Below are 22,388 nucleotides of genomic sequence, written 5' to 3' on the forward strand. Positions count from 1 at the left end.
TTCAAGTGATATTGGAAATCCAGATATTTCTTTTATTGAAAAGTTACTCCTCTATCAGTGGACTTCGGGTATATATATATAAATTCGCTCTTATAAATGCGCACGTGACATCTACAAGTCGCCATACCGTGTTCAACAATGTAAGGTACCCAGATGTGCACAAAAGTATAGGCGAAAATGACAGGTTACAAGGAAAATTGGTTTTGCAAAATAGTGGCATTGATTGCAAAGGGCAAAATAATTTGACCCAACACATAAACTATTTATTTGGATTTTCCATTAAAAAAAAAAAAAATTATGACGGAAAAGCTAGATATAGCTGATTTAAAACTTATATTTCATTATTTCCCTGCTAAATGGGCGTGGCAATTGGCCATATTGATGACGAAATGTGATTCTTACTGGCATTAAAGTCAGAACTGGGTAGCTGCCGATGATGTTATTTGATAATGTTTGCACGTAGGGAACTTAGGGGCTGTCATTTTCTTCGGAAGGAAGGGGTCATAGATTTATTTATTTGGGAGTCAGGATAAGTATCTCCCCCCCGTAGTGCCGCCAATGAACATAACTCTGAACCTAATTCTAACTCTAATTATAACGTAAATTGAGGAAACTATAACTTTAGCCCTTTTCGGTATAATGACCCTCTCAAACTAATAGGCTAGATGTCCCCGCCCGACCTCCTCAACTCTAACTTACTCATTCGCTCGCAAATGGACAAAAAAATAAATTCAAAATGTGTTTTAAGCACCTTTTTGTGTCCCCATGCTAAATCGGTAATCTGTACACCCTTTGTCACCCTTTGACGTATAATTTAGAGTATCAACATTCAACACGTAGATGACTGTACATGATCTAATCATCCCGGCTGGAAGATGTTGAGGAAGACTCGTATACTATACTATACATCACGCTCATACGTTATATGACAATTTGACGTACAATCACGTATGTGATGCATGGTTTGAGGTTTATTCAGCTAGTAAGTTAGATCTCGTCATACACATTATTGTCATGGTATTATATTGTAATAATTGTATACGTCAATTTTGTTCAGTTTGATTCAACCGGCTTATAAAGTTTTACTTTACACGGAAGGGGAAAGTTGGCAAAAAAGCAATTAATTTATGAGTGTAAAAGGGGGGAGGGTGGTTTTGGGGGAAGGGGGAAGGGGAAATAAATAATAAATAAATAAATAAACATTAGTTATGTTTGTACATGGGGGTGCTGTGCAATAATCATGATCCTTTGATATCCATGATTTATCCTTGCAACTTTATAGCATCGAACCTCCAGCCAATGTTCCTTGTCAGTGCTAGCCACGAAACAAGGTCACAACTGTAGCCACTCCTTCAATGGTCGCCATTTCAGTGATCGACAGTGATGTAATGCAAATATGGCGCTGGCCATCTGGTCACGTGCGCATTTATAAAAGCGCATTTATATATACAACCGAAGTCTACTGTCTATAGGGGGTGTGCACTTATTTTCTAGAATAGCCCATATCAGACAAACTATAAACCAAACAGACAAGGTTGTTTTACCTTGCTCTTTTTCTTTCTCGGAATGTACCGATACGACGATCTAACGGATTTGTAAAGATCCATAGTAAAATGTCTTCTGGGACTAGTAAACAATAGCAACAACATCTCAGAACCAATAGCACTAAACAAATGTCACTATTGTGCTCGATGCAATTTATTACATTCGATATAAATAAATGTTGGCATTTATACAGCGCCTTTCACGTGTATCAAAGCGCTTTACATTTATTCAGCTGTTGTTAGAACATGTCAGCTGCCATACAATGCCCAAGGCATACTCATACCTTTGGGCGGCGCTCAATGGACAATATTCCTAACAGCTCCCCATTTCACACCTGGGTAGAGAGAGGCAAGTGAGGTAAAGTGCCTTGCCTAAATGCACAACATGATGGCACCACCGGGGCTCGAACTCGCAACCCTCCGATTGTGAGGTAGAGCCTGTACCGCTGGGCCACCGTGCCCTCATAAAGAGCCATCGGTATATATCGTAGCACCGATAGCGCTATGGGACCAAACTACACAGGGTCCTTTAATGTTTTTGTAATCTATATATGGTCGAATCCAATGAAAAGTGTACACGGCATGTTCAGGGCCATAACTTAAAAGTATTAATCAATTGGCATTTGTTTTTGTATTGTGTTTATTCGCCTTGATCATACGCTTCGCGCCATATATAATAAGACCCCTTCTGTGAAAAACTTAGACACAGAGACCCCAAAACATGCTATTTTTACCCATTTTTTCACAATATTTCTGAAAGTATTTTTAAAAACATCTAAATCAGTTATGAAAAGAAGTCATTGGATTGAATCTAAATTGATTTCCTGAAAGGTGTATATTCAAAGATTGCCTATTCAATTTTTCACATATTTGTACATAATTGTGCATTTTTTGTGATAATTTTTTGAGTGGTATTTTTTTTCATTACCAACGAATACAAATTTTCATAGCACTAAATATATCTTTAAAAAATGGAAATCACTAATAAATGCGCAATTGATACAAGCTTTGATATGTCCAATACTGAAATGCATTGCATTCGGACATCTTTATTATTGTGTTTAGCTGCCAGAAATTCTAAATGGCACAAAGGTAGGTTTGGTAAAAAATATGCATTACCTCCGAATACATGTTAAAAGCTGTGTCATTTCCACAAACTGAGAGAATAGTAAACAATAGTTAAGCAATAGGTGCAGGGTAATACACTCTTTATTTCTATCAAGTTTCAATAGCCTGCGTTTAAATATTTCTGAGATGTCAACAATAAAAGCAAGTAATCGTAGGTAAATTTCGGTAACCGAATGTTACCTACGAATACAATTGACATCATGACAGTATTGTGAAACACCGCCATTCATGCCAATGCCCATATTGGTACATAACGAAGGCCTGTATGTTTGCTATCAAATCATATGTCAATGAAAGTTGCGAATTCACATACATGCCCACCATGCAAAACTGAATACGGCTTAATTGTTGAAAAATATGTACTGAAATAGACGACGGTCTGCTCATTTGAAAGAAAAATCAGATTCGAAGAAGATTAGAAGGGATAAATACTTGGATTTGTCAGCTGTCATGTGTGTTTCATTTTAAACGTTTACCGACCTTCTGGTTTGAGTAATTCGTGTCCAAATTGGTTTATTCGAAGGTAACTTTTGACGTTTTCGCTAAGTTTACCTACGAATACCATGGACAAAAACGACTTTTCTCATTGTCTCATGATCTAGACAACACAGTGGTGGACCCTAGTACAAAGTTAATTATAGTTGCCCTCAAATGAAGTGCCACAAGACGTAACTGACACCAAGATGGACTTCACAAGTCTGCAATAACGGTTTTAAGCGATTTGTGTGCAATTAAGCAAATTAAAGTCACTTTAGTGCCTTTGTTTCTTACTTCAATCCTCTTTCAACCACTGTGAACCTACATTAAATATACATGATAGGGTCTCAAGTATCAATAAACGCACATAAAGAAAATAATACATTCAAAGTGCTTTATAAAATGAAGATTTGATTGCGATATCCACCAAAAGTCTAATTCTTACCTACAAATACTGAAATGTTACTTACGAATACAGCATAATACATGACATGTGTAATGAAGTGTCCCTACCAATGGAAATTAATTGTCAAAAACTTAAAGCGGTACCCCAGGACACTATTATTACCCATATACGGATTCATTCAACAATTATTTATTATGTAAAATTGCTGATTAACTACTTGTATATCAAAATGAAGTGCAAATGAAGTACACCCTAGGTGCTGTAGTTTTGTTAAAATCCGAGATTTTAAATAAAATGGAAATATTAGTCGAACGCATCCGCGATGTTCATAACACAGTACATAACATACGTACATGGCGTGCGGGACGGTGATCTACACAACAAAGGATTGTACTGTAACACGACCGAAGGAGTGATACGTATTGGCGACATTGGCGCTGGTTGCTCGGCTCAAAATCACCTTTTGAAATTTAATTAATATGAGTATTAATTGACTCCAGATAACTGAAAAAAGTAGCAAAAAAGTGAGATAAATCGGGATGTGACCATGACGGACCAACAGTCGGAACAATTCCTGACCGAGATTCGTCATAAAATACAGGACATTGTAGTACTTATACAAATTAAGAAAATGCCTCGTTTAAGATTTTGGTGACGAGCTCTCATTATCCTCGGTTCGCCGCCAATAATATCACGTATCGTCCATCACTAAAATTCAAATCTTACACGTATAAGAAGTCGTGGGTGTTACAAATCACAAAACGTCTTTACATATTATTGGTTGAAGTTTGTTACGCCTGAGATGATTGGTTGTTTGTGATTTCTTACTCTGTGATTCGTCAATTTAAAATTCCCGCTTCATTCTTACACGTATAAGATGCAATCTTACACGTATAAGATACAACCTTACACGTGTAAGATGCAATCTTACACGTGTAACCTTACACGTTTATCTTACGCGTTTTTTGGACCACTTGGCCATTCATATGCATTGGGGATTCGAACGTGTAACATTCATGTTCGGACTTTTGTTGATACTACACCTCTTTGCAGAGTTGTTTTGACGAAAGAGATGAAAAATAGTACAGACGCTCTCAACAAAAACATTATTTGGAGTTTGAGCAACTTTATTATACTGATACAGTCGGCTGTACAAGGAAGTATTATTGTCAGAGCAAGCTGTTGTAATAATCTTTGTAGAGGGCGTCTGCTTATCATCTCTTTCGTAAACGACACTCATTTAAAGGCTCAGATATATGAGGATTAAATTCTACGGTATTTGTTGGCGGTAATGCGCGTGACGTCATCACTTAACGTCTCCCGGAGATAAATGTGCACATCCTCTTTTGCTGGATAAATACAAACAGATTATAGTTATCTGGTGTTCGTCGGTAAGCAGGAATGACAACGATATCAATACAATTATTTTGCTGACTTTTAGTCGAAGGTCCCATGTTCGATTCCATGATACTACCTACTGTCAGTACCATTGGAGTCCACGGTTCCTCCCATGACAGACTCTTCCTGCTTGGTTTTCTTGTCCATGAACCCTTTCTCTATCATCCAGTCATCTGACAAAAACTTCGTCCTGATGGAAGAAGATAACATAAAAACACCTTTACATAGTAGCCCAACCTATGTTTGGATAGCATGCAGTACAGTGTTCGAAGTACACCAAGATCTCCAAAGGTCATTATATTTAGATCTAAAATCTACGAGTCCTAAACAACTGTCACGGACTTTAAAGGCATATTATAACATTTGCTGAGGAGGACGCCCTTAATATTTATCAAAATTCTGTTTTACACGATTATATTGTACTTTATTAAACCAACATACCCTGCAAAAATCAAGACCCTAGGTGCTGTAGTTTTGTTAAAATCCGAGATTTTAAATAAAATGGAAATATTAGTCGAACGCATCCGCGATGTTCATAACACAGTACATAACATACGTACATGGCGTGCGGGACGGTGATCTACACAACAAAGGATTGTACTGTAACACGACCGAAGGAGTGATACGTATTGGCGACATTGGCGCTGGTTGCTCGGCTCAAAATTAAAACGCGATGTATCTGACAGTAAAAGCTAACATTTTATGGCAAAGAAATTGAAATATTTAAATGGCTACTTCCATAGATCCCTCACTACGCGTATTTCAGGTTACAGATTAATCATTTACTCTAATGCACAACGTCTGATTCGGTCCTATTAGCGAGATCGGCGCCCCAATATAGCTACCGATGACTCTTCCTGTCAGGTCCGGATTATTTGCATAGTGCTTTCGTTTTAGATTTAAATGAACAACGGCAACACTCTGCAAGTATTAAATATTTTGCATGATGCAGTTTATTACGTCGCCATGGTGTGACAGAAAGAAACATCGGTATCTAACCGTGCACCGATATCGCTATAGGACCAAATTGGACGTGGTGCCAAGAATGAATAACTTTTGCAGCTTAGCAATATCTTTTCTAAATTAAGGTGATCAAAATGTACCTGTACCAGGCTTTATGAAGCGGATATTTCGGGATATAATTTCCAACCAAAATATTTTATTTGTCTGTTGGCCTAAGTTGTCGAGGTATAGTGTGGCACAGTCGTTTGGATCTTAGGTACCGTGTTCGATCCCTCTAGATGTCCATTTTATCCGTGATTACAATGGAGCCGATAATAAAGATTTGCCATCAGAGCTCGTCAGGATCAAGATGGTTGTTAATTCTGAGAGAAAAGTGTATAGGTCTACTTATGACATGTGTGAACATGGAATGGTTGACTAAATTCAAATAAGATAGGAATAGAGTAAATCTCACATGTAATTCCTGACACTATCTGCTAAAATCACAACACAACGCTGTCCTTCTTCTAGGCTTTGTGCTGCTTCCAAGGCTGCGTGTACTGCTGCACCACTGCTCCCACCTGAAATAAAGAAGTTTCGCACCGTGATGACGGTATTGTAATGGTCCTACTTAATAACGATAATAGATACATGGATACACACCTACTCCTACACATTCATGACATTCCAAAAAAAACTCATCCGTTTCCGCTCAACCCAAAACCATTTAAACACTCAAACCCCAACCATGCACATCACAACAGAAAGGTATTTGTCTTTTGCAGTTGAAATCCATACACCCCTTGTAGAATTTCAAATGAATTCACCCATTCAGCTAACCCCGTTTGACATGTTTGAGCTCATTTGAAACACACACTCCCTGTGTGGGAGATTAAGGTCATGTCTTCCAACGCTCTGCAGGGTCTATTGTTCTATTGTTTCCGATTAGAGCGCTGACATATTGGAAAATGTTGCCAATCAATATTCATGAGAGTGTACATTCAACGTCCAGTTTGCGAACTTGGGTGAGTTGTGTTTGGTAGGTGTGAAATACATCTGACTGGGCGTTTTAATACGTAACGAATAAAGGCATTGACATCATCGAATGGCTGCCCAGTGCTGTTATGTGTTTAGTTATTATATAGGCCTAATAATTATTATTAAATGTATTCATCATTCCTTTCTTTTCCCTTCTCTGTACTTATTCTTTCCTAGGCCTACACTTTATCACTCCCTCGCTCTCATTGTCCCCTCTCACCCTCCCTCTCTCATTCCCATCATTTTCCTTATATTTCTATTTATCTACTTGTCTTTATTATATCTTTTTATTTCTCCCTTCCTCCAGCCCTCTCTCATTCTCCATATCCCCTCCTCCCCTCTTCCTCCCTCCTCCCCTCCCAAGACTTCTCACAGAGGTGAATCTGCCCCTCCCCAAACCCCTCTCCTCTTTGGGTACGCCAATATTTCTATACCAATCTCCTTCTTAAAATAAAATTAAATGGACATTTCTTAAAAACAACCTTTATAGGCCTATACTTATACTTACATGTATACGTATAGCGATTACCATTATAGTGTAATATAGATATATGGACTGGACATGGCAGCCTTCATACATTATGTGTAATCGATCAGCAAGAGCATTCAATTTATTTAAATGAAACGCCTAACGTCAGGTGGGTGGTAAAGATGATTGCATCGACAGCTAAAGCCTCCTTATAAACTTCAGACCCACACAAGCACACATTTGGGATACGTGAGTACAATGGTACCACTTTACACATGACTGCCCTTACACATGACTGTAGTCATGGTAGTGTGGTCACTTATTGATACTCTCCTGTTGTGTAGAGCGTTAATATGATGCCGGATCAGTGACCAATTTAATGGCGGAACCCCTTTATTCGAAACAATGGTACCACTTTTATGAATAGCCTGTCGCAACTTCTAATCGGCATCAAACGAACAAAAGATTATATAATCTATTGCGACTCTATTTCTATTTAAAAGCTCTTTGATGTCTTCCATAGGGGAAGTATGGATTTCAACTGGAAAATCCATTCTTATCTTTTGCGGCATTATTCAAAACCATGACGATTATCTATTAGTAGATAATTAAATCTGGTCAACCAGAAAAACTCACTTTTGGTCAGATGGAATCACCGACGTTTCGGCCAAAACCTTTGGCCTTCAGCTGGGTGGATGATTTAGGGTCATCCGAGGTCAATCGATGAGGAAGTTGCTTGATGACCCGATCCCAACCATGCCGAACAACCGTCACTCAACAGGAGCGGGGGCGTTAGAGTGAATCTGTCGCATGGTTGGGATCGGGTCATCTAGCAACTTCCTCATCGATTGACCTCGGATGACCCTAAATCATCCACCCAGCTGAAGGCCAAAGGTTTTGGCCGAAACGTCGGTGATTCCATCTGACCAAAAGTGAGTTTTTCTGGTTGACCAGATTTAATTATCTACTAATTGATCAAATCCCAGATGACTGAAAGTATACACAGTGTCATGACGATTATCATGATTATTATGGATAAATAAATTGATATCGCTTACCACAGAGAAGGCCTTCTTCTTTGATCAGTCTCCTGGCCATTAGGAATGAGTCTTGGTCATTGCACTTGACCCAGTCGTCTATCATTGAACTGTCCAAGACCGTTGGTATGAAATCATAACCGATCCCTTCTATCTCAAAATGAGCAGAATCGGGTTTGTCGGCGTCTTCTTTATGTGCCAATACGGAGCCTTCTGGATCTACACCTACGATCTGTGGGAAGGGGTCGTCAATAGAACGGTTTTAGGCATGTATGGGTTAAAACAGTTGCTATAATTTCCAATCACAGGATGGAGATTTGGTTGATCCTAGGCCTTGACCATAACGCTAATTTGAGCAACTTCGAAGTTTGGGTCTGTGTAAAGTTCGATAACATTTTCCCGCCAAAAGCTACTCCGGTTCAATTGATATCAGGCATTTTTGTGTAGCCCATGATGTCAACTACCTATGGTAAAAGTGCAGCTTTGTCCTCCCCCCCCCCGGTACCGTCCAAACCCCGGGCTCACACACTATTGATGATAATGCATGGAAATTATGTTAATCATAATTATGGTACTTTACCATTTACCTTGCAATTTGGACATTTCTCTCTCATTTTCCTCCCAATTCCTGAAATTGTTCCTCCTGTACCAACTCCAGCAACAATCATATCAACTTTTCCTGACGGAACAATAAAGATTATTTTACAGTTGATGTGATTTTAAGTCAAACAAAAATATTCAGGTACTGATCGTAAGCGGACAATATACATATTGTATCTGAAAATTTAAAAATTATAAATTAATGTCCAAGTACTTGAAATAGGAAAACGGTTGGACGTTTATTTTAAATTTGTAATTTAGGATAAAACCAGCCCAAAAAGGGTAAACAAAGCAAAATCATTATTCTTACAATATCACCTTATTTCAACAAAAATGATATAACGCAACCCAAGCGCCATTTCTTACAGTGTTTCTGATTGGTTTACGTGATATGTGACCGTCCACGGCGAATGAGCCGTAAATTCCTCCCCCGGTCAATTTTGTTTTATTTCGTGTTTAAAAAATAAACATCATAAACTTAAAAATGGTATATCATTTGACTTCAAACGAGATCCAGAAGCGGGGTTATGGTTTGTTAAACTTTGCTCCTTCAACAAAATTATAGCTTTTTACGTTTTTACATGTGTCTCTTTTCCCACAGTGCTGGCAATAAATATCAAACAGTCATAATTGGCGGTCATTTCAAATCATCCACAAGTCAACGAGGTTTAAGAAAGTTCTCTCATTGTTAATTGTTGGTTATGCATACCTGTACAAAATACAATGCCTGGTAACCCACCACTTGAACAGGATTTAGGAAAAGCAAACAAAGACCAGAGCTATTAAAAGTTCTATAGCCATCTAAGGTAGAAGCTTACTATCCACTTCAACAATAGGATTATTGATTAGTTTTTGACTACCAAAATAAGACAGATGTCGGGCCAGCTTAAGTAACCGATGAATACGACCTTCGTACACATTTTACACCGTAACTCAGAATACATCATTTGTGCTGCCGGGTCACATATGTTCATCTGAGTGACTAATTAAAACACAGTTTCTAGATATTTCGGCTCATTCGTCTTCAGCCCTAACACCATTCTTACTATATTGCTGCTGTTGATTGGCTCAATAAACTATTCGTCTTGTAACCTATCAGCAAGTTGTACTCAAGGACAAACAAGTCAATCCTTACCATCGCATTGTCTCAAAATTTCTTCAGCCGTTTGGTCGTAATGAGCCAATGGATTCCCGGCATTTCTATATTGATTAAGAAGAACAGAATTTGGCATCTCGTGGTTTATTCTTTGCGCCACGGCGATGTGTGAGTCTGGTTCGTCAAAGGCGGCATCTGAGCGTGTTCTGATCGTTTCGGCACCAAGAGCGTGCAGAAGGGCTACCTTTTCATTACTCATTCGTTCTGGCAGGACAATGATACAACGGTAGCCTTTGACGGCAGCTGCTAATGCAACTCCGATTCCTGCATGTGAAAGTAATGCCAGTTACAGCTCGTTATTTTATCATAATGTATACACGGGATGTATAAACGTCATTTATCATAATGTACTAAGAGAACAATCCGCGAGTTTTGGAAGAATACTAATAAATTGGAGGCTGGACGATAAGTTGACGAAGAAAAAAGGGATGATTGAGGAGATAGAAGAGGGACAGTAATAATTGTTGGAGTAAACTTAAATATACAGGTAATAATATTGTTTGAAAATATTAACCCAGAATTTTAAGAATATCGGTTATAACTATAAGATTACTGTACCTGTGTTTCCTGATGTCGGTTCAATGATCGTCGAGCCTGGTTTTAAGAGACCATCTCTCTCGGCATCCTCGATCATTCTTCGCGCAATTCGGTCTTTAACACTGCCACCTGCGTTGAAAAATTCTAGTTTCGCCACTGAAATTAAAAAGTTCGGCAAATCATGTCGTAATTTTAATAAACATTACTTTTTATGGATAAATTATTATTATATAATACGCCGTTTATATTAAAATTCCTTCATTCTTGTCCTTTCGAGAAGGAAAGGATGTGCACATTAAGAAGTTAAGGCTGGTTCTAACCCTGAAATTATGCCATATAATTATTTTAGAACCAAGTTGAATATTTCAGTTGTTGGAAACTTTAAAAAAAAATGTTTAATAGTCACTATGTGTGAAGAATTAAGTGAATCGCATCTATACAGTTTTATTGTATTACCCTTTTACTGCGAAAAACACTTTCAATTTTTACCCATGATTTTGAATGAGAGCATACATCAGGGCGCAACAAAAACTGCCGATCCAAAAGCGGGTCCAAAACTGACTTTAACTTTATTTTTGCCTTTTTTCGACATGTTTATATTCAAATAAAAGTCTCTTACTTGTTTTAAGTCCTTCACACCCCTAAAAAAACTTACTGAATATTTCATAATAATGAATTAATTCTACTTTAATCTGCACGCATTTCAGCTCGACTTTTGAAAAACCCACCAATACATTTCTTCATTCTGTTGTTGAAACTTAACTTATCAAAAAATGAACATCTTTAAAACAAAGGAAGGTGTGAAACTTAAAATAAACACTTACTAAATTTTTATTTCAAGACCAGTGCCATTAAATAAATATCTAATACTTCAGTGCCAGTCAGGTTAAGAAATGGGAATTCTTCCAACCCTACATATTATTATTCAATTCAAAACAGTGCCTCATGGCGCCCTGGAAGTGTGGCCTGTGCATATATAGAGAACCTAAGTTGGATTTTGCTGGGTATGAAAGAGGTAAGAAATACGAGGGACTTTATTGACATCAAAAGATACAAAAGAAGGCAAAAGGCAAGTTTTGCGCACTGTGTGCTGTTATTCAGAATACAGGCGCCTCTTGGACAAACATTGAAAGCGGGTGTCGCAGTCAGAATAATCACTCATACAAATAAAACGGTGGAGCGGGGTTAACTTCATTTTTTACACCTTGTGACTTTTGAGTATTGCATTTATAGAACATTTCAAAATGAACAATGAACTTGCTTTTGAAATAATAGCTTCTCTGCCTTTTTGCACTTTTTATTTTTACTCACCCTGTATCTAAAAGTAAACATAATATTATTTAACCATTTTTGATGAAGTTGGTCAACAAAATATATAAAAAAGGAATGTACATGAGCAGGACAATTAACCTTCAACTTGTGATCAATATGAATGAAAGATTATATAAATAATAAAGTGTTCTTACATAATTCGCATTTTAATCCGGTATTCTTGGTAATGTTATTTATGCGCACCATCGGTGTGTCGCCAATTACATGTAGGACGTTCGGTAGGATGCGTGTTTTGTCTTCAGTAAATACCCTAGAGCAGTACGTATTAAAAGACAATCAAAGCAATTTGCTTTTGTTTTTAAATCCCGTTAAAGATAAGCGTGGTTTAATTCCACGATCCGATAGGTAGGCTATAGACCACTTGACATGTGACGTCATTGACCGGCCGTATGCGCGCGAATTATGGCAGTTTTCGTTGTTCTTTGCGCTGCAGTGTGCGTACCGTACGCATCGTTTGCTCAGGGCACGTACATTTTAAATCGCCCACCAAATTTCTATAGAAAGCCATTGAACAGTGTAGCGGTTCGTTCAAGCATATCGATAGACCAGTCCCTCGCCTTTGTTGATGAACAATGATGTCAAGTGGTCTATACCCGGCAACACAAAACGTTTTATAGAAAATGTTTTATTGTCGGGTATAAAAAATATAAAGGGTATAAAAAGTTTTAATAACGACCCTTAAGTAATATTAAACAATGATAATAAAAATATGTGACTGTGCACGATGAATGAGCCGTAAATTCCTTCCGGTGAATTTTGTTTTATTTCGTGTTTAGAAAATGTATATCATACGCTTTAAAAATGGTATATCATTTGACTTTAAACGATATCCAGAAGCGGGGTTATGGTTTGTTTAACTTTACTCTTTCAACAAACTGGTGCCTTTTTTCGTTTCTACATATGTCTCTTTTTCTACATTACTGGTAATAAATATCAAACAGTCATAATTGGTGGTCATTTCAAATCATCCCCAAGTCAACGAGGTTCAGGTATGTCCTCTCACTGTTCATTGTTAATTTGTTGTTCATACATACCTAGACAAAATACAATGATTTGTAACCCACCACTTGAACAGGATTTAGCCAAACGCCAAACAAAGACCAGAGCTATTAAGAATTCTATAGGCATCTAAGGTAGAATGTTATTATCCTCTTCAACAAAAGGATTATTGATTGGTTTAAAAGGTGTTTGACTATTAAAATGAGATACATGTCGCCCCAAATTAAGGTACCTATGAATACGACCTTCATGCGCATTTTACACTGTAACTCAGAATACAATAATTTATTTAGGACATTTACGGCTCATTCGTGGTGTACGGGCACATATTATGAAGTGGGTTACCCGGCATAATATTTTGACTTTAAACTCGTGCTCAGGCCAGGTAACACTATGTTACAATATGACTTCTTACGTCTACAATCTTGGAAAAAAAAAGTACTTGGAACGCTTGGCACACTCTGTCGAAATTCCGTTTTAACGTACGTTTTTACGTACGTTAATACGGTGTTAAATATTGCTAGTCTCGGTTCTAAACTGGATTGTGCTCATTCGTCACGAAGGAGAGCAAGGCGGCTGGAACAAAGACTATAATAGGTCGATAGAGGGCATAGTGATTGAAAAGTTACCGCAGGCTACCGAGTCTCTGCCTAATTCAAACAGCGCGCTTTTGATTTTGATTAAAAAAAAACGGTAAAAACCAAAAAAAGGTTAACATGCTGCATAAACTTAATTGTATTTTTGTGCTCCCCAAATATTAGTTGCCCAAAAACATATATTTTGATAGATTAGGGATCACTACATCCATTATCATGACTTTACTTTCAAAATGAGACTTTTTCGTTCTGAAGTTAGGCGCGTTGCATGAACTTCGACATATCGTAAAATCAGCATATTTCTACGTAACACCTGCGTTTCATATGACGTTGGTGTCCAAAATGTGAAATCGCAATGTCATTTTTATACGGAAAGTATCACACACATTTCAATGGACAATCTCTTCGTGTGAACATCGCGTATAAATGAAGTCGGTTTTTAACATATCGCTGTTGCTTTAGTATAATGATTTTTTACAATCAAAAGGATCATAATTATAATTAGACTTTTCTACGTATGTTCATTATCCTTGACTGTCTTTATAAGTTGAGAAATGGACCAATTCTGTGCGTTTTCAGCGATGTACCTACGTTAATTTCGCACGTGCAAAATCTTCAAAACTGGCTTAATACGCGACCTCACTTCGATGCGTCCAAGCACCATTGCTTGTCGAATACGATAAGATTTCGGTCATAGGCACGTTAACACAGCTACCCAATAGAGCCGGGGTCTGGAACTGGTAGTCGAATTCGGCAGGCGTTCCTGCATGTAGGCTTATAGGCTTGAAACAGGCACTGCCATTGATTGGTTAGGGTTAATTTAGGGTTAGGATTAGGGTTAGAGTTAGGGTTATGAATAGGCTTAGGGTTAGCTTACACAAAATAATTACTTGAAGTTGGACACCGCCCCCTCCCCCAAGTAGCTTGTTGAATTAAAAGCTATAGCTAGTGAGGGCTGCAAACAAATCTAACGTGCTATCAGAAGCTATAAGAAGATATCAGAAAATTTTCTAAGTTTTTACACCTGAAATCCTATCGTGTTCGACCAGTAATGACTGCGTTTGGAAACCCGGGTTTGGAAATCGCAATCTCTCTATTTCCAAGTATGGAGGTTGAACAATGCAGCAAAATATCTAACATTAATCATGGTTAATAACAATTGTATGTTATATTATATTATATTATATTATATTATATTATATTATATTATATTATATATTATATGTGACCGTACAGCACGAATGAGCCGTAAATGTCCTCAATTGTATTCTGAGTTACAGTGTAAAATGGGCATGAAGGTCGTATTCATAGGTACCTCAATTTGGTGCTACGTGTACCTCATTTAATGAGATACACGTAGCACCAAATTGAAATACCTATGAATATGACCTTCATGCCCATTTTACACTGTAACTCAGAATACAATTGAGGACATTTACGGCTCATTCGTGCTGTACGGTCACATATTATATTATATTATATTATTATTATATTTATTACCGGTTACAAATAGATTACACAATGTATACGTGCGGATGTGAACTTAATACCATGAATAGATTACACATTGTGAATATCCATGCTGACGTGAGCATTACCATGACCTTCCTGACTATATGTGAGAATATAACCTATATGTACATGTATACCAATCATGATGGTGACACAATTTAAATACTTAACTAGAAAAGTGCGATAAATCATAATGCTAAGGTTAACATGGTTAAGAAATAATAATAAATTCAAACACTCTGTACACATTAGGTCCTTCACAATTGATTCCGAGTTTACAGTTGGGTATTGTAAAAAAGGTCGCGGTAACTTTTAATTATTAATTATACTTATTATTTTTTATTTTGAAACGAGTAGTGCATTTGGCACTGCGGATTTAATTATATTGCAATTATGGTTGATTTCATACAATGATTGTGCTTTGTTTGTTCAGCATCATCAACGGTCATAGAAAGTGTCAAATAAAAATCAAATACATATTTCGCAATATTGTGGATGCGGGCGGGAAGACAATATTGCGAAGGATCTTTTTGCACAATACATTTTTGTGGTTTTGTTTTAAATTAGTTACGAACATGCAACAATGCTTCTAAATCTGGACTTTTTTCCATGATTATTAAGTTTCAGAAGAATTTCCGTATTTCATTATGATTCAGGGGCTATTTTAGGCGAAAAAGTCACTGCACGTTGGCAAGTTTAATTACTTTTGCGACAGTGGGCTTCGGAGTGAGGGCCGAGGGGGTAATCCCCTTCGAGCAGTGGTGGCGGAAGCATTAAAATTTAGAGGTGCAAGCATATTTTGTGCTGATTTGATTGGGACGTCAAAATTTTTAATTTCACACTATATCAGCCCCAAATGAAGGTGTGAATTTTGGTATTGTGGGCCAATGCAAGCGAAGCGCGCAAAATTTTTCAATTTTACCCTATATTTGGCCCCAAACACAGCATTTTTCGGACTAAAACAGAAGATGCACAGGAAAATATTACTTTAATTTTTCTTTTATTTATGTTTAGGGGAAGTCCCCTCCCCGCTTCCGCTGCCTATGCTCGAGATTTTTAAAATCGCTCATTTGGGTGACAGATTTGTGACCTGACGTAGACTTCTTTTAGGCAGACCAGCCACATTTGTGACCTCACGTAGACTTCTTTTAGGTGGACCAGCCAGGTGGGGATTTTCAAATTGACCCGCTAAATACCCCCACTAACATTAGTTTACCAGGACAAATGCGCGAAAATTTGTAAATTTAATGATAAAATGACCCAAATGTGGACAATTATTGTGGTCTAAAACCATGCCAAAGAAAGATGCACATTACAGCTTTTGGTTAATTTTTGTCTTGGAGCCCGTAATGAATTGTATGTCTTCCGGCACATGTGTTAATGGATTGTAGACAATCCATTAACACATGTGCCGGAGGCTCATACCCTACAATTCATTACGCGAGTAGCGCTCGAAACTTCCCACACTTTAATACTAAATTTAATATGGCAATAAGGTGGGTAAATTTGCGCATTAACAAAATCTTTTTCAATATGTGTATATTTTCTTAAAATGGGATTTCTCGAGCATAAGTCATGGGCTATTTTAACGTGCCTCCTGGCACGTTCGTGCAGTGAGGATAAAAATCCGTGCAGTGAGAATTAAAAATCCGTGCTTAAATATTTATATACAATTCAAGTTTCAACCCGACAAATGACCAGGATATTAAAGAAGTTCCTTTACAAAGTACGATGATCGAGTCCTCTACATAATGGGTATAGCTTGTGGTAATCAGTCATATATTCATTTTGCGAAAAAAATCAAGCAATATTATTGCCGTACAACGCCTTTTACTCCATGATATTTTGGTCACTCGTAAGGATAAGCCTCGGGACACGCAGATCAATGATTTTGATGATTTTTGCAACATTGTAAAGAAGACATTTATGGTTTTGGAATTTTCACGAACGTTTTAGGTTTACTGCCGATATTTTAAGTTAAGTCTCCAATCCACATTGAATTGTCTGGTAGACGCTCCTGAACACTATATAAATGATAAACTCAACAAATCATTTGGGTATTATCTTTTTGTGTATTGCTTGTAGACAATTTAACATCTTAACTGAACATCTTAGTGATTAAGTTTTACGTTTGTTTGGACATTTATATAGTTCTTAGACAGTGCGTTTAATTTTTTGTAATATTTTTGTATATAATTTGCAGATACCTTATATGCACCTTTGCATGTCACTAAAGTTGCGAAAGTTACAGATATCTAAAAACACTATCCAACCAATTTCTTATACGATGAACATAAAACATACCGTTTTTAAACATTTTGTAAACATAATATCGTTAACTTAACATCCCAGCAAACACAAAAACGTTTTAAAAACGTTTTAAATAAGTTATATTTTGGCTTTTGGTTCAGGTAAAAACGTTTTAATAACATTAAAATGTCGGGTTATATAAAGGTCATGAAAACGTTTTTAAACGTTTTGTATGAAAACATACTACAACAATATTTTTAAAATGTTTTAAAAATGCTATTGTAAACTATTTTTGCAAACATTTTTTGGCAAATATTTTGTCAACACTTAAATAACATTATGTTAAAATATTTGCACCCAGCAAACACAGAAATATTCTTAAAATGTTTTTTATAAAACGTTTTAATAACATTTAAATGTCGGGTTATATAAAGGTCATGAAAACGTTTTTAAAACGTTATTGCAAATATTTTGGGCAAACATTTTTCGCAAAATATTTTTTCAACCCCAAAATAACATTCTGTTTAGAATGTTTTGTATCAAGTTTTCAAAAATGTTTTTGGAATGTTATTAAAACGTTTTTATACTCTTTATATAACCCGACATTTAAACGTTTTCTGTAAAACATTTTTTGTGAGCTGGGCAGTAGATTATCAGAAAATGTTTTTTATTGTTATGAAAACGTTTTATACCCTTAATATACCTTTTATATAACCCGACATTTAAACGTTTTCTGACAACCTTTTTGTAACCTTTTGCGAATAATGTCGAAAACGTTTTGTGTTTGCTGGGATTAGTGGGCCAGGTGTGTACTTTCATCATAAAATGGATTTACATTTTGAATGAAAACCTACCTATTTAAATAACTCCCAGTAATATATTTTCTGAATAACACATAACAAAATAAAACATAATAGCATTAACTTGATATTAATGAACCAGGTGTGTACTTTCATCGAGCTGTAGCTAGGTTTAAAAATAAAAAATAAATCGAATCAAATCAAATGCGCTTTCAAAGTCTATATATTTTTTGTAGATATTTAGTTTTGGCAGAAAAAACGTCGCATCACAAAATAATGAGAATGGTGGACTAACGAACTGTTTGGTTAATATGCTTGCCTATTATTTGCAATATTCTTAATCGTGTGATCAATCATGTAAAATTTTCAACAACACGTCCTGATACGCCAACATTTTGAAAAATTGTAAAATGAGAATTGCAGATAATATAAATAATGATATTAAATGTTCAAAGTCAAAGTTTCAAAACTAGTTTAACCAAGGTTGAATTCTTGGACCCTTTTTAGTATATATAAAATAATAATAATACATTTAACAATAATAATATTATTAGTAAGGTATTTTTCAAAGCAAGAAATAAAGTTATGCATTGTGTACTGGAACAAACAAACACATTGGGATCATAAATGATACAAGGGGAAACTGAATTTTAAATATAATAAGAGTAAAGGACGGTTTAACCCACCTAATGTGTTCCAATTAAAAGTACAGATAAACGAGTTAACAAATATCAGTGTAAACTCCATATTAAACAAAAGATATTAAGAGCTGATCAGAGTATAGCCCGATTGGGCATTGTAAAGTACATGTAACCAGAACTTTCCATTTGCCAACGTGCATTGTCTTTTCCCCCCTACAATAGCCCCTGAGCATAAGAGTGAGGAAAGGCGCATTTGCCATTAATTTAAATTATGTTAAGCCTTTTTCACACCAAGTTTTCCATAATTATGGTGAATGTTTGTCATAGGCCTAAATGAGCTTAAATGGGCCTGAAAGATTTATTGATATTGTCCTGATATTGAGCCGGAAGGGTTATCAATTTGACTCATTATCGCCTACATGCCATTCCAGGCTGCGTCCTTGCTTTTGGACTCTCGTCGGGTCGTCGGGCCAAGGGGAGCACAATAAAATGTCAAAATCCGACCCAATGACCTGCTACATGAACTAAAATTACTTAACCGGGACAAATACGCGCAAAAATTGATTTTTGACACTAATGGGAGCACACTACTAAATAATCGCCCCCATTGAAATACACTAAAATTCTAGTTTTCTTCGCTCGTTTTGAGGCCTTTTGGGCAATATCTCAAATATTTGTTAATAACCAGTCGATTACAAATCGATGAAAGTTTTACATTATGTTGCAATGCATGGGTAGCCTCGTTTTCCGGGTACGACCCCCGCAACGCCCTCGCTTTATTGGCTTGCTCTCAAGGCTGCAAACTTGTTTCTGCCCACTTTTTAAATAAATTATACAAATGCGACTTTGGCGATAGCGATTCAAATTCATGCATAGGCTTTACACTTATATATTTTTTTTAAGCTATAACACGCTACTCTCTCTGGTTATTAGTCCAAAGAGCAGCCCAAAATACCTCAAAACACTAGGGTTACACGAATGGCGCATTAATTTAGTGGTGTGCTCTTTAAAATGGGTTTACAAATTTGAACAATTGTCATGATTCTGGCCTCAAACCGTAACATAATAAGATGCTGAAGCATTAATATTTAGAGGGGAAGGTGACGACTGGTATTATGGACCAGCAGTGTGCGCGAAGCGTGCAAAATTTAGCAATTATACTTTATTTTGGCCCCAACACAGTGTTGACTCTTAATGGCGTATATAAATTTTAAGCACGGATTTCGAATTCTCACTGCACGGATTCCTAATCTCACTGCACAAACGTGCCAGGAGGCACGTTAAAATAACCCGTTATGATTGTACAATGTACCCGTGTAAATGGGAGAAAATTTCATCATCAAAATCAACAAGCTTGCATGGGGACATTACCAACAATAAGTAATAACATATATAAACGATTTATGTGAAATTTAATCGATTTAATATTACTGTTTTTAAATATTATTACTTTTTATACTTACTTTGTGCTTTGGTAATGTGGACTGGAGGACACATCCTTCTCAGCATGCCAAGTGCATTTTGATGGCGTCTCAGGTGAAACCCAAGTATGTCCGTTCTCTGCCATGGTTTATGCCTTGGTTTAGTCTATAGTATAGAATATGGTACTACTAGACAAAATGCACAAAGAATAATGACTAATATTGTATGAAAGTATATTATGTCCGTTTGTATCCGCTCAGTCGAATTCTAGTTGTGAAGCTCTGTTACCACAGGAACTAGTGTTACCAGTCCTTTCGTCGTTTTGTAGTCGGGGATTGTAAATATTTACTATAGGGACGGCTTCAAAACTCAATTGCCGGTGGCCGTCAGGTTAGAACCGGTAGGTCTTCTTGTTCTGAAGAATGGTATGCGTTCAACCGCCGGTTGACCAGCGGTCGAGTTTTTAAGCCGTCACTTAGATTTAATTGGTAAGCACTTAATCCCCACTTAATCAACTCTCCGGGCAACTCTCTTCCCAATACCTGAATACAAAGGCATACTCACACCAAACACCCTCACCACCACCTATGTACAGTAACCCCACACCCCATTCCCGCCTCCCACAAATACCAGCTACTACATCCTAACTATATCTAAAGACAATTCCCACCTTTTAATATGAAAGTCGCACACTTCTGAATTTTTTCTTTTTTCCTTAAAACTACAATGTTTCACCATAAGGGGCTGTGCAATAATTATGTCTACCCCAGGGTTGTGAATTCTCAAAGTGGTCTGCCAAAATTGCTTGCCCCCCTTTGGCCGTGCCAAAAATCCGTGCCCCCCCTTTGACGTGCCAAACCGCCCCCTTTTGACGTGCCAAAAAATCTCCCCCTTTACACTCTAAGATTTTGGGGAACCCCAATAAATGTAAAAACCTTAAATTGCCTTATCATAATAAAGCGAGCAGGAAATATTGCATATTTAAACGTGTTCCTAATATTTACCTACATCTTTTAGGGTGTAATATAGAAACGGTGCCCAAAATATTTGTGCCAAAATCGCCCCCCCTTCTACCTGCCCAAAATCGCTTGACCCCCCCCTTTCGACCTGCAAAAATGCTTGCCCCCCCTGGCCTGCCAAAAATCTTTGCCCCCGTCCCCTATAATTCACCACCCCGGGGTACACGTAATTATTGCACCACAAGCAACGCCAAACATCTCACCCCCTTCCTCTAAGCTCCTCTACATATCAAATAACACACACACCCCCACATCATCATAATGTACCATACTTACTCGATTTATCTGTATATAACGTAAAATATTGCACACCCCTGCTCCATCCAGTTCCATATGCTTCAATTCTGAACATGAACATGAATGTGGCATACGAGATATGTTGCACGTATTAAAGCCGTGATCGCGTGTTATGAGCGAAATCAGTAATTATATGCTTCTCGTTCCTGCACACGTCTCGAAATATGTCATTTCTTACTCTGTAAATTTCCGTGAACTAGAACAAATTATATATAGCCGTTACATCATATAGTTACTGCTGTTTTGATTTTCTTTTCTTTTTTGTCTGTTTGTTTTTGTTTTGTTTTGTTTTGTTTTTATTTTGTTTTGTTTTGTTTTGTTCCTCAGGGGTGGTGCAATAATTATGTGTACCCTGGGGTGGTGAATTATAGGGGTGGGGGCAAAGATTTTTGGCAGGCCAAAGTGGGGGGCGAGCATTTTGGCAGGTCGAAAAGAGGTCAAGCGATTTTTGGCAGGTCGAAAGGGTGGAGGGCAAGCGATTTTTGGCACATATATTGTGGGCACTTTTTCTATATTACGCCTAAAGGTGTAGGAAAACGGTAGGAACACGTACGTTCAAATATGCAAAATTTCGAGCTCGCACCGCTCGCATTAAATGATAAGACAATTTAAGGTTGAGGTTCCCAAAAATATTGCATGTGTAAGGGGAGGGCAAAGATATTTTGGCACACCAAAAGGGGGGGGGGAAGGATTTTTGGCATGTCAAAGGGGGGGGCAATGGTTTTTTTTGACAAGACTAGGGGGGCAACCGATTTTTGACAGACCATTTTGAGAATTCACCGCCCCGG

At 37.2% G+C, this 22,388-nt stretch overlaps 1 protein-coding gene across 1 annotated transcript; it reads right to left on the bottom strand.

Moving 5' to 3' along the window:
* Positions 1 to 2,888: 2,888 nt before the first annotated feature.
* On the bottom strand, positions 2,889 to 21,653 carry LOC140144718 (cystathionine beta-synthase-like). Its single transcript, XM_072166531.1, has 9 exons — positions 21,580 to 21,653; positions 20,326 to 20,469; positions 12,199 to 12,314; positions 10,754 to 10,888; positions 10,175 to 10,459; positions 9,027 to 9,118; positions 8,461 to 8,671; positions 6,371 to 6,476; positions 2,889 to 5,143 (listed from the first exon to the last, which is right to left on the bottom strand). Exons 2-9 carry the CDS (start codon positions 20,427 to 20,429, stop codon positions 5,026 to 5,028), a joined length of 1,167 nt encoding a protein of 388 aa, XP_072022632.1. The 5' UTR covers positions 20,430 to 20,469; positions 21,580 to 21,653; the 3' UTR covers positions 2,889 to 5,025.
* Between the last annotated feature and the right edge of the window lie 735 nt (positions 21,654 to 22,388).

Source organism: Amphiura filiformis, unplaced genomic scaffold (genome assembly GCF_039555335.1).
Source record: "Amphiura filiformis unplaced genomic scaffold, Afil_fr2py scaffold_75, whole genome shotgun sequence".
NCBI classification, from domain to species: domain Eukaryota; kingdom Metazoa; phylum Echinodermata; class Ophiuroidea; order Amphilepidida; family Amphiuridae; genus Amphiura; species Amphiura filiformis.